Source organism: Calidris pugnax, unplaced genomic scaffold (assembly GCF_001431845.1).
Source record: "Calidris pugnax isolate Ruff unplaced genomic scaffold, ASM143184v1 scaffold292, whole genome shotgun sequence".
In the NCBI taxonomy this organism is placed as follows: domain Eukaryota; kingdom Metazoa; phylum Chordata; class Aves; order Charadriiformes; family Scolopacidae; genus Calidris; species Calidris pugnax.
Genome location: NW_015091082.1, coordinates 380,674 through 392,986, shown reverse-complemented (window position 1 = coordinate 392,986; position 12,313 = coordinate 380,674). Strand labels below are relative to the sequence as shown.

General features: G+C 52.0%; 1 protein-coding gene across 1 annotated transcript in view; it reads right to left on the bottom strand.

The window, feature by feature from the left end:
* The window catches only part of GNAO1 (guanine nucleotide binding protein (G protein), alpha activating activity polypeptide O), a 128,268-nt gene that overhangs the window by 48,778 nt on the left and 67,177 nt on the right, over positions 1-12,313 (bottom strand). Inside the window, exon 3 of the mRNA XM_014957356.1 lies at positions 6,988-7,148. Within this exon, the coding sequence (XP_014812842.1) occupies positions 6,988-7,148 (161 nt within the window). The remainder of the gene's footprint in view (positions 1-6,987; positions 7,149-12,313) is intronic.

Genomic DNA, 12,313 nt, shown 5'->3' with positions numbered 1-12,313 from the left:
GGAGGGGGGTAAAGGAGGATGAGGAGGGGGGAAGTGACGACAGTACCCCACCAGTTTTTGCCTGCAAGATCCATATCTCAGGAGGTGCTGAGCTCTCAGGGGAGCTGGCTGCAGAGTTTGCTGTTTCAGATGCAAAGGTGGCGAGCAAAGGGTCGGAGCTCTGGTTCGGCTGGTGAATCCCTTCCTGGATGTCCCCACGTCACTGGGGGGCTGACATAAGCTCTGCTTTAAAGCCCAGCTCTGTAGCTTCTTCTCTTCATGGAAGACCTCAAGTGCGTGCGTGTATGTGTGATGGCATCTCAGATACCTTCACACAGACCGAGAGGGGATACAGTCCTTCAGAAACGAGGTGTTCACAAGGTATTCCTGCTTTTCCTTCTCCTTCATTTTGAGTTCGCCCGAGCTCCAGCCAGGAAATGCCTTTTTGAGACAGTTTCCCCCTTTTCCCGATGACTTGCATGTGTGGCTTGGAAAGGGTGAAAGGAAGAGCCTGACTCTGGGACCAAGCCTCTAGGATAAGAAGGGACTAAGCCCGGGTTCCAGGCTGTCCCCCAGGAGAGAGGGGTCTGGTGGAGCTCTCCTCTGCGCTGGTGTCTGAGAGGGGACAAGAAGGGTGGGCATGACAACCAGTGGCAACGTCTTATGATGGGGCTGTGTCCTGCAGACCTTGGCTCTCCCTGCTTGTGAGCGAGTTTCCTGGTGAGGAACCTCAGTCCTCAAGCTCTACTGGTGGCGTTTGGTGGGATGGGAAGGTGGGCATTGCTTAACACCCACCTTCACCATGCCGTGACGTGGTCCCCACCCTGCTTTGGGCCAACAGAGGCAGGCCCTGGAGAGACCACATCAGGTCTCCAGGCGGATGAAGACGGGGGGTGAGACGCTGATTGCAAAGACAATGTCTTCCCTCTTGTTCCCTTCCTCCAGCTCACCCACAGCCGTGGAACGAGAGCAATTCCCTAATTTATGAGGATAACAACCAAGCCTAAGAGCCCTGCCAAGCCCTGCCAGCCTCCAGCAGGATGATGCTCAGCCCATCCCCAACCGTTCCACCTCGCACCCACCAGACACAGCCCCATCCAGACCCGGCACCAGCAGACGTGGCAGAGCTGCTCCTCCCGGGAAACGTATTTGCATCTCATTTGTGAGAAGGGAGCAAGGTCGGTGATTCCAGTCACCCAGTCTGGCCTTTGTGAGCTGCTTTGTTTCGCTTATCGTAGGGGGAACTTAATTATTCAAAGCTGCTGGGCATATTTACTTACAGGGGCAAATTAAACCATAAATTCAGGCAAATGTAGCTACATCTCCACTTGTGATGTATTTTTCCCTTTCTGCTCTATCGGTGCTTGGGCTCCAAGACACAAAGGTGGGTTGTTCAATAAACAGCACAACGCAGGTCATCCCAATTAATTGGATTGTTCCATTTATGCTGCTCCTCCATCCAATTAAAAGCAAGGGAGCGCAAGTGACAGGCACGAGAAAGATGGGCACGCCGAAAACCATATTCTAATGCAAAAGCTGTGATGAGAAAATGGAACCTACACACCTGATGGGAATATTAATGCGAAACCTTGACCTATAATTTTAATTCCTTCAGTTGGAGAGAGCCAGCAACAATTGCAGCTCATTAAAACAGACCATGTCCTGACAGCCGTGCGTAACGCCCACGTCCCGCAAGAACCATCCTCTAAACGTCTGCCTTGCTGGCTTTGCTGTTGAGATGATGGGACTTGTGGGATGTTGGCGTCACCACAGCGCTGCGTGCTCCTGCGTGGCTTGGAACAGGAGCCTGCAGCCAACCCTAAAGACCCCTTCTGCCTTTTAAACCCAGTGTCAGGAGAGAAAGAGCGAGGGGGCAGGGGGAAAAACCTAAAGACAAACCCCAAAGGGCCGGTTGGGATGAAACCTCTGGAGTTCATCGGAACCATCACCCTGTTTGAAGCAGGGCCAACTTGGAAGTCAAATGGAATCATTTGAAAGTTAGCTCGGGTGGCTGAGTGCTGAGTAGTGCCAAGGAGGGAGACTTCACAGCCTCTCTGTGCAGCCCCTTCCAACGCTGCCTCCTCGGGGCTCGGTCTGGAAGCTGTTCACCACATCACAACAACATCTGGCCTTACTTTCCTGACTGTTTTCTCGATGCAAAGTGTGTGTTGGCAGGAGGGATGCAGCGAGTATCAGCAGGGAAGGTGACACCATCCCACAAAGACCATTCCTTTGCAAGGGAAAGAGACCAGAAGCCAGTCCCACGCGAGGCAGGGTGAGAAGGAAGGCACTGCGGTGTTTTTACTCTGAGTTTGGTGCTGCTTTTCTATAAGTCCCTGACAGAGCAGATCTTGATGATGGAGGGACCAAAGCGTGGTCCAGTTTGGGCTGGGTATTCGGCACAGAGCTGGGATGTCAGCTTTTGCATCTCTGTTTCTCCACTGCACTGTGAGGTCTGAATCCCTCTGCAGAGGCACCTCTCCCTACGGAGAAAGCCAAAGGCAACAAGCTTCCTACCCCCGACACCTCTGATACGTGTGAAGATGGATGGGTTGAACGCAGGCCTAAAATATTTTACATTTTCACGGTCGTTTCACAGCCCTGGCATTACCAAGTGATCTTTTGGTGTACTTGGAAGCAGGAGGAGAATTAACTCGAGAAAGGATTCTGGCTTTTTTGTGTCTGTGTACTTGCAAACTGCCTCTGCCTACACATCTTGCCTGTGCCTGTTTGGATAGACACACACTGCTCGTGTGGATGCTCCCTCTGCTCCATTCCCCCCCTCCTTTACTCCCCCTTGGTGAAGTTTGGGGGCAGGTCAAGGCACCTCCCCATCCATCCCTGGGAGGTTAAGATCAAACTTGCCCTATGGGCTGGACTCCACTGACCTGGCTAGTCAGGAACTCGAGGCTAGGAAACACGAGACCCTTTTAAAATCTGAACAAAAGTAGGAGATTAAGGAAACCAGCTGGAAACCTCTATTTTGCTGATTTTGAAAGCAAAATGTGGGTCACAGATGTGCTTCCACAGACAGAAACCGGCTGGAGAAGAAAAAGACATCAGCAGCGCCCAGACTCTTTGATGATCAGAGGTAGATTTAGCTCCTAGGCATGGAGACAAGAAAAGGAAGAGGAGACAAAGTAGGAATAAAAACATAATCAGGAGATTAGGAATGTGGAACTCAATCCACCCGTAAATTTGCCTTAAGGAACGATGGAAAAATGGAGTAATGAAAAAAGATGAAACTAACTGCTCCATCTTACTCTCTTCCCTCCTCTTGCTGTCCTTATTGTTATACTTTTTGTTGTCCAAACGCAGGAGGCCCCTTCAAGAACCTCCCCTCTTCCTCGGTCGTGTTTTTTTTCCTTGGGAAAAGCACTGTTTTCTGCTGTTCCTTTGCGGTAGCTATGAAACCCTTGGTGAGGACGGGCTGACTTCAGAGCCAGAAGAAGCAAAGCCACGCAGGGAAGCCCACGCCATCAGGCAGGCACACACAGGAGAGGAGAAAGCAATGTGCTCCTGCCCATCTCTGATAGAAGAGCTGTTCCGTTGCAGGGAAGCCCACGCCATCAGGCAGGCACGCACAGGAGAGGAGAAAGCAACGTGCTCCTGCCCATCTCTGATAGGAGAGAAGAGCTATTCCGCGCTTCTTGTTTAGGCTAATACAAAATATTCCACCTCATTTCAGTGAGATTAAGGACGGACTATTAAGAGCCATGCTGCTAGCTCTCGCAGGCTGTGGATTAGCCTGGGACTTGGTCTCCCAGGGGTCCTAACAGAAGGCCCGTGGTTTGAGCCATTCAAAAAAGCTCAAGGCAAAGCACTGGAAGAGCCACGTAGGACAACAACTGGGAGAAGCCCAAGTGGTGGTTCCTTAGAAACAGCCAGGCAGCGGAGGCGGGAGGTCCTGAAAAACCATTCAGGGGTGGCTTCTGGGGGCTAGGGGAAGTGCCTGGACCACTCCTGAAGGTCCCACTGTGCTGGCCACATAAGGACCTGGTTGCTCGGTGCCTTGGGGCTTTGCGACACGTGCCATGGCTTGCAGTCTCTGACTCCTGCAGAGAAACTGCCTCCTGCCAGCAAAGCACCAGTCCCTACGGCTAAACAGCAAGAGAAGCCTGAAATAGGAGCGATGGTAGCACAGTTCACTGCCCATCACTGTCTTTCAAACTTTAGGGAACTTCAGCTTCAGTTCTTGTCTGGAATTTATTTTTCTCAACCCTAACAAAAACACGTTTTGTAGTTGTTAGTGTTTTAAACCCAATATCAGTGTCGATAAAGATAAGGCCTTTCCCAGAGGAGGGGAAAAAAATAGAAAACTGCCTCCAATCTTTCGCTCATGCAGAAGAAAACAACCCCAAAGCATTGAAGGATTAAATGAAAAATATGCCTCTTTTCCCTGGGTGTCCACTGGGCGTGAATAAGTGCCAACTGAGCTCTCACTTGCATCACCATCTGGTGCGATGGCACCAGGGCCTTGAGGTGCAGCAGGACGTGCTACAGTGCCCTCCCCTGTGACAGCATCTCTGCTCCTGGCAACGGAGCCACCAGAGGCTCCCAAACGGCAGCAGGTCCCTAAACGCCAAGGACTCTGTCATCTTCAGCTTGGCCATCTGACCCTAGCCCAGAGGAACCAAGCGTCCAGCCCCAGCACGACTCACGGCGCGGCCAAGGAGAGAGGCAGCACAGCCCATCTCACAGAGCATCTTGCATCCTTCTCCAGATGCAAGAGATTTTTGTCAAAGACCCCAAAATTCATTTTTTCAAATGATATTGCCGTGAATACCGGGGCACAGAGCCTCTTCGGCTGACACCTCGAAACCTCTCATGGTTTCAGAGCTCTGGCTGATCAATCGCCCAGCAGCTGGTCACATAGGGAGGGCTATGCTTGTTATTTTCAAATGTTATCTTGCATGGAAGGAAAATCAAAATACTTTCTTCAAGGTAATTGGCTCTAAAACAATTGAAGAATTTTTCCGCAAGGACGCAATACAATTAGGACTGCATTTCATATAATTTATATCTCTCTAAAGATATGTTTTTGCCATCAGACCCTTCTTTTGTGAAAAAGGAGAAGGGAAGGGAAGGGAAGGGAAGGGAAGGGAAGGGAAGAAGAAGAAGAAGAAGAAGAAGAAATCACTGGGAGAAGAGAAGAGAAGAGAAGAGAGAGAAGATCGCTGTCAAGAGAAGGCTGATTTTGGTATTGCAGGCAAAGAAATATAGATGAGACGTGGATGTCCTCCTAGTAGTGATTAAAAGGCAGCATAATGTCAGGATCATCACCGAGCTGTAGTCGCTCGTGGTGAGGAATGGTTGGGTAGGATGTTGTGACACCAACCGCACATCTGCAGGCTTCCCGCTCAGTTTTCGGTCCCTGCCAAGTGATGTGTCATCACTCGCCTTCTGCTGCAGCACTGCAAGAGCAGAAACAATCCCCCGGTCCCCAACCTGCCCTGCCAGCTTGGATGGAGGAGCTGGAGCAGGCTGGGGGACGAGCAGGCCCACCACAAGGAACAAAACCACCAGCCACGCCGGTGCTTGGGTCTGTGTTTTGATAGATATCCAGGAAAACTCCAAGCAGAGATGCCAGACAACCCAAACAGGCAATAACAGCTCTATAAGTGCGTGAGTCAACTGGAGAACTTGTTGACTCGGGATACCGTGAAAGCCAAAAGCATGGATGGAGCATCTTCTGTCACTATGTGGGTAAGCCTCTACTTCCCTGGCTACCGGGATGTCCAAAGGTATAAACTGGGAAAAGGATCACCCTGTGCTTGCTTGTTCCTTATACTCAACCATGTTTTAGTCACTACTGCCCAAGGGGACACTCACTGCTGTCCAGGGGGACATTCTGCCTGACTGCAACAGCACAGAAACTATAGGATGAAAAGCTTTAGCCTCCTTGCCTAGGTGGAGGGAAACAGATTGGGTGTATTATCCACTTAACTGGAGGGATGAGGAATGGGTCTGAACCGAAACCGGGGAAGGACTCGACATTTCTTCAGAGCCAGAGAAGCTGTTGATGGGTAAATGTCCTGTCCTTATGATGGGATGAACCAAAGCCGTGGATTCAGACAACCCACCACCATCAAAAAAAACCACCAACAAACCCTGGCTGTGGTCCCGAATGGCAGAGATGCCGCCAACTGTATTAATTATGAGAATGACACAACGCTGCTGGAAAAGCGAAGTGGACCTTTACCCTCGGGTACAATCCAACGGCTTTATCAGCACAGGGCAGGACTGGCAGAAAAGCCAACCCAAGAGCTGTACGAGCAGGTCCTCACACCCTTCTGTCGTCTATCAGACAAAGGAGGAAGCCACCAGCCACCGCCAGGGGTTGGGCTGCCTCTGCTCACTAGATCCCTGTTTGTAGAAACCTCCCTTTGGGGGAGCACTTTGGGAACCTGGCCCCGAGGTGACAGACCTGACCCCACACTGTCCCCAGAGGGGACACGAATGTCCTGCCTGATCCTTTCTGCCTGGCAGCAGCCTGTGAGACAAGGCGCACGGAATCACAGAATGACATGGGGTTGGAAGGGACCTCTGGAGATCATCTCCTCCAACCCCCTGCCAAAGCAGGTCCACCCAGAGCAGGTCCCACAGGAACGTGTCCAGGTGGGGTTTGAATGTCTCCAGAGAAGGAGACTCCACCACCTCCCTGGGCAGCCTCTGCCAGGGCTCTGCCACCCTCACAGCAAAGAAGTTCCTCCTCAGGTTTAGGTGGAACTTCTTATGTTCAAGTTTGTGCCTATTCCTTCTTGTCCTGTCCCTGGGCACCACTGAAAAAAGACCGGCCCCATCCTCTTGACACCCTCCCTTTGAGTATTTATAAGCATTGATCAGATCCCCCCTCAGCCTTCCCTTCTCCAGACTAAAAAGACCACCCGGCCTTTAAGCAGAACCGTGTTCAGATGCACTGCTATGAGGTCAGTAACGTTAGTTAAAACTTTAACAATCCCAAACGCAGCTTCTCAACACGTAAGACCACGGGACAGGGATACTCACTATTGGGCCGAGTCGTTAAGTTGATATTCCCGGGACCGGTTGAAGCATTCTTGGATCCCGGAGTCTGCCCAGAGTCTCATCATAGCTGACAGCAGCTCTGGAGAGAAGGGCTCTGTGTCCTCCATCCGACTTACGACATCGCAGACCATCTTGGCATCAGCCTGGGGAGCAGAGAAACAAGAGGTCACGCAGACGCTCACGGCAAAATGGGGAGCCAGAGCTTTGGGAAACCGCTCCCCAAACCACCAGGAGACGAGAGGCTGCGTTTCTTGGGAACGGGGCTTTAGGATGATCCAGCAGAAAAAGGGCAAAAAGGAGGATGGAGCAAGGAAGCCGCCCGGAAAGAGGTCATTTATTTGTGCAATTCACCTCACATCAACATGTATTTCTGCTCGGCACCCAAACCAGTCAGCGCTGCCCGTACTGGGGAACAGGAGGAAATCCGTCCATGTACAAACACATCTTAAATCGTTAGCAAAGTGATGCTTATCCTGCAACGGTACCCGTTTTAGCTGAGAGCATAACCTTGCTGAAGCAGGGGCCGTTTGCAGCAGAAAGCACTGCAGAAAGGTGCCGGAAACGTGGGGTTTTTTTATAAATTTTTTTATTGCTTTTCCTGAATTCTTGTTCTTTGCTCCGAGCCCCTGCCACAGGGGCTGATTCCTGTTCACACAGCCCACCTTTGGCCGGCTGTTGTGCTTTGTGACTCAGAGGGAGAGGAATCTCCTGCAGTTCAGGAGGATGGCAGTGAGGGCAGGGCCAGCTGGCCCTTCTCCCTTTGGAACCTTTTATTTTTATTTTTATTTTTTTTGCCTTGGTGAGAAAAATGTGATTCTCTGGAAGTGCAGCTTTTCCTACAGTATAGCATTTGAACACAACTCAGGTCCGGAGGATGTCTCAGATTTAGGATGGGAACATCCAGACAGCTTTGGAATAGCCCACAGTGGCCAGCGCCCCACTCAGCTGTGGATCAAGACACCAAAATTCATGACCCCCCCCTCTCTGCTTGATTTGCAGTAAATGGATGTTCCCCAACACCCGAAACCCCAGGGGTGTTGGCTAATTTGCAGGATTTTTCTATCATTGCTATAATTAATTGGGAAAGAGGAGCTCTTCTTCCTTCTTTGTGCTTAGGGCAAACCGGTGAAGAAAACCTCCTTGTTTGATTACCTTTCCTTGCCCCATTCTTGGACAAACACGGGTGGAAGTCTTCACCTTCCAGGTTCTTTGGTCTAAATCAGCAAACGCTGATTTAGACAACAATAGGAGTGTTGCAAAGAGGAGTGTGGGCAGTGCCCACGCTCTGCTGTCCCTGTCCCATGGACCAACAACCCCCGGTCCATCACAGTGACCCATCTCCTGAGCACAAAGCCCCCTGCAGCAGGGTGTGCAGGTCCTGGGGAGCCCATGCATCACCACTGGAGGAGCTTCCACATCCTTCCTGGCTTCAACCAGGTGCTCCTGTCTGATGGTCAGATCCAGCAGCTTTGACGGGAACAGCCCAACTGCCAAATGGGTCACTCTCCCTGGGGACCGTCTGAGCACTGGGGACAAGGTGTTACAGGTTTCTTGGCAAAGCAAGCAGGTTGTTTCTTCAGTCATGGCTACAATTAGAAGTGGAGGAGAGCCAACGTTGGAGAGCACCACAATAACCTAATTGCATGGGGGAGAATGACAAGGTGTATGATGTGGCCTGCAGAGAATCATAGAATGGTTTGGGTTGGAAGGGATCCTTTTCAAGGATCCTTTGTGCTGTTGATCACTCAGAAATCAAGCCTGAAATGGCAGCTGAAAGCAGAGGCATCAGGAAAAAAAAAGAAAAAAGAAGAAAAAAAAAAAGGCAGCTCTAAAGATGGATTTGCACCTGAAGAGGTTGTGCTTTCCACCAGCCAGGGAGCAAACTATGCCAGGAGAATTCAGGGAATCATGGAACGGTTTGGGATAGAAGAGAACTTAAAGCCCACCCAGTGCCACCCCCTGCCCTGGGCAGGGACACCTCCCACCACACCAGCTTGCTCCAAGCCCCCTCCAACCTGCCCTTGAACCCCTCCAGGGATAGGGCAGCCACAGCTTCTCTGGCCAACCTGGGCCAGGCTCTCACCACCCTCCCACCCAACAAGTTCTTCCCCACAGCTCAGCTCCATCTCCCCTCTTGCAGGGTCAAACCCTTCCCCCTCCTCCTAGGGCTCCCCTCCCTCATCCAGAGTCCCTCCCCAGCTTTCCTGGAGCCCCCCTTCTTTAGGGACTGGAAGGGGCTGGAAGGTCTCCCCGGAGCCTTCTCTTCTGCAGGCTGAACGTCCCCAACTCTCTCAGCACCCCCTCCCAGCAGAGGAGGCTCTGTGGCCTCCTCTGGCCCCACTCCAATGTCCTTCTGCTGTTGGTGGCCCCAGAGCTGGAGGCAGCACTGGGAGGGGTCTCCCCAGAGCTGAGTGGAGGGGATCACGGCATTTTTTTGAACACCGAAATTGTTGAACAGTTGCAGGGCACCAAACTGCTGGCACTGGAGACTGAAGCTGCTGGAGATTTCAAGGCTCAGAGAAAGCCTCAGGCCCCCTGAACACCCCATCTTTACAAACTGCAGAAATCTCACTGCCATATGGAGACACCGTCCCATAAAACTTAATGGGGTGGAGTTTCCATGCTTTGAAGACTTTATGAACATAAAGTCTTTCTTGCAGAATACTTAACTTCATATTTTAGTGCCCAGGAGTCCTCCCAGCCGTCTGTACAGACTCTGCTCATTTCTGAGAAATAGTATTGGTGACTCACACCTCAAAACCAAGACAAACGAAGAGCCTTGGAGTTCAGTTAATTTCAAAAGCTTGTTTTCTGTCCCGGAGTGCTTCGTGAGCTCAGTGAATATTCATAAATCATCAGTATGGTCCGCCTGCCCTGCTGGAGCTGTAATTCCACTCTTTTCATAGACTCTAAATGACACAAAACCTGCTAATGGCCAGTCCGCTCGGGGCTGAGATCTGGCATGGTCCCATTACTTGTGCATGTGTGGTGCAGAAAAAGCTCCCAATGCTTTTAGTCAGGTAGGAGGGAGGTCTTCTCTACATTATCTTGACTACTTGGGGGGGATGGACAATAGGTGTAAGTCACAGATCTGCCCATCTGGAGCACTGGGTCCAGTTCTGGGCTCCCCAGTTCCAGAAGGACAGGGAACTGCTGGAGAGGGGACAGCAGAGGCTACAAAGATGATTTGGGGTCTGGAGCATCTCCCTTCCGAGGAGAGGCTGAGGGACTTGGGTCTTTTGAGTCTGGAGAAGAGAAGGCTGAGGGGGGATCTGATCAATACCTATAAATACTCAAAGGGAGGGTGTCAGGAGGACAGGGCTGGTCTTTTTTCGGTGGTGCCCAGGGATAGGACAAGAGGAAATGGGGACAAACTTGAATATAAGAAGGTCCACCTAAACCTGAGGAGGAGCTTCTTTGCTGTGAGGGTGGCAGAGCCCTGGCAGAGGCTGCCCAGGGAGGTAGTGGAGTCTCCTTCTCTGGAGACATTCAAACCCACCTGGACACGTTCCTGTGGGACCTGTTTTGGGTAGCCCTGCTTTGGCAGGGGGTTGGACTGGATGATGTCCAGAGGTCCCTTCCAACTCCATATCATTTTGTGATTCTCTGATTCCTGTGCTGGGAAATGGCTGCCTCACCTTCTCCACCACCGAGTCTTGTGTTTGTCCCCTGGGATTGAGGCCCCAAGGCAGGAGGCTTTGAGCAGATGACATGGATGAAGAGCGATGAGGGGGTGGAACGGGAGTGACCAGGGACAGGCATATCTGGCTGTGGTTATGGGGTGTGCTTGGGCCAGAAGCAGGGCTGAGCTCGTAGGGCAGGGGGTTGTTGTGGTAGATGTTCCTCTGCAGTCACCGGGGGTCCTTTCTGGGGATGGGAGAGGTTGTCCTCCTGCAGGGCAGGGCAGCCCAGAGGCGATCGAGGCTGGAAGGGGCTCGTAGGTGAATGGTCATAAAAACATCCCAGGCTTAGTTCTATTTTGCAGAGTGAACCACTGAACCCTCAATTTTATAGAGGCAGAAAAAGTAGGTGAAGTGAATATTTTTAAAAACACTCCTCCCCCCTGCCAAGGATGAAGCCCCTCTGTCAAGGAGCGTGGGGCCATCCAGGAGTTCAGGCATTTGTTAGATAATTTAACGAGCAATTAAGGCTCCAAGAAGAGCAGATAGTCCTTTCTTTTCTCACTCTCCAGGCTGCGTCTCAAGCTGGGAGTGACATTAAAACCTCCAGCCCCCCCTGGGCCCAGCAGGTAGGTTTTTAAATACTGCCTGATTGACTTTTTCCCCTTCCCACCTCCCCCGGGTCTGGCGCTCCCGCTTTTCCCAAGGTGAGAGGAGCCCAGCCTCCCCCCACGCTCTGCCTTTCCACCCAAGCCCAGCAATTAAATAAAGCAAAATAAAACAGACCCACGGCCCCTTCACCCCGCCTCCCCCCCCCACCTTGTGGCTCCCATCCGATGGGGTTTTCGTTAATGAATATCACGGTGATATTTCAGCTGCCTCGGGAGCTAAAAATAGGCAGCACTCTGCCCCTGGGATTGCTGGAAGGAGCCACGGAATGGTGCAGGGATGCTTCCCTGCTTCTCTGCTCTCCCGTCCCCGCAGGACAAGTTGGCTGGAAGAGGGGCAAGGGGTTGGACTGCTCTGAAGGAGCATCCCACCCCATCCCCGCAGCTTTCCCCTGCATCCCGCTGCCGCTTCCCGACGGCCAGAATTTTCCCTCGGCGGGTCAAGCCCTGGCCTCACAGCCTGCCTTTGGGCTGTTGGGAACCCAGAGGGGGGATTTGTTCAGCTCTGTGTCACCCCTGAACGTGGCCACCTACAGCGGGAGAACTGGAACTTGTGGTCCCCCAGGGATAGGACAAGAGGAAATGGGCACAAACTTGAATATAAGAAGTTCCACCTAAACATGAGGAGGAACTTCTTTGCTGTGAGGGTGGCAGAGCCCTGGCAGAGGCTGCCCAGGGAGGTGGTGGAGTCTCCTTCTCTGGAGACATTCAAACCCCACCTGGACACATTCCTGTGGGACCTGCTCTGGGTGGCCCTGCTTTGGCAGGGGGGTGGACTGGGTGATCTCCAGAGGTCCCTTCCAACCCCATGTGATTCTGTGGAGCTGGGCTCGGGGAAACAGCTGGGCTCAGAAACCCTGGGATGCTTAAACTAAAGATCCAGGCTTTAGCCTCCAAGCCATAAGGACCAAACAACCCTTTATTAAGGAACAAACACCGGCTGGGGAACGGAGAGGGTTCTGCAAGGCTGGGGCAGGGTGGGGTTTGACACCAAGATGACATCCACGGGGAGATGTGAAG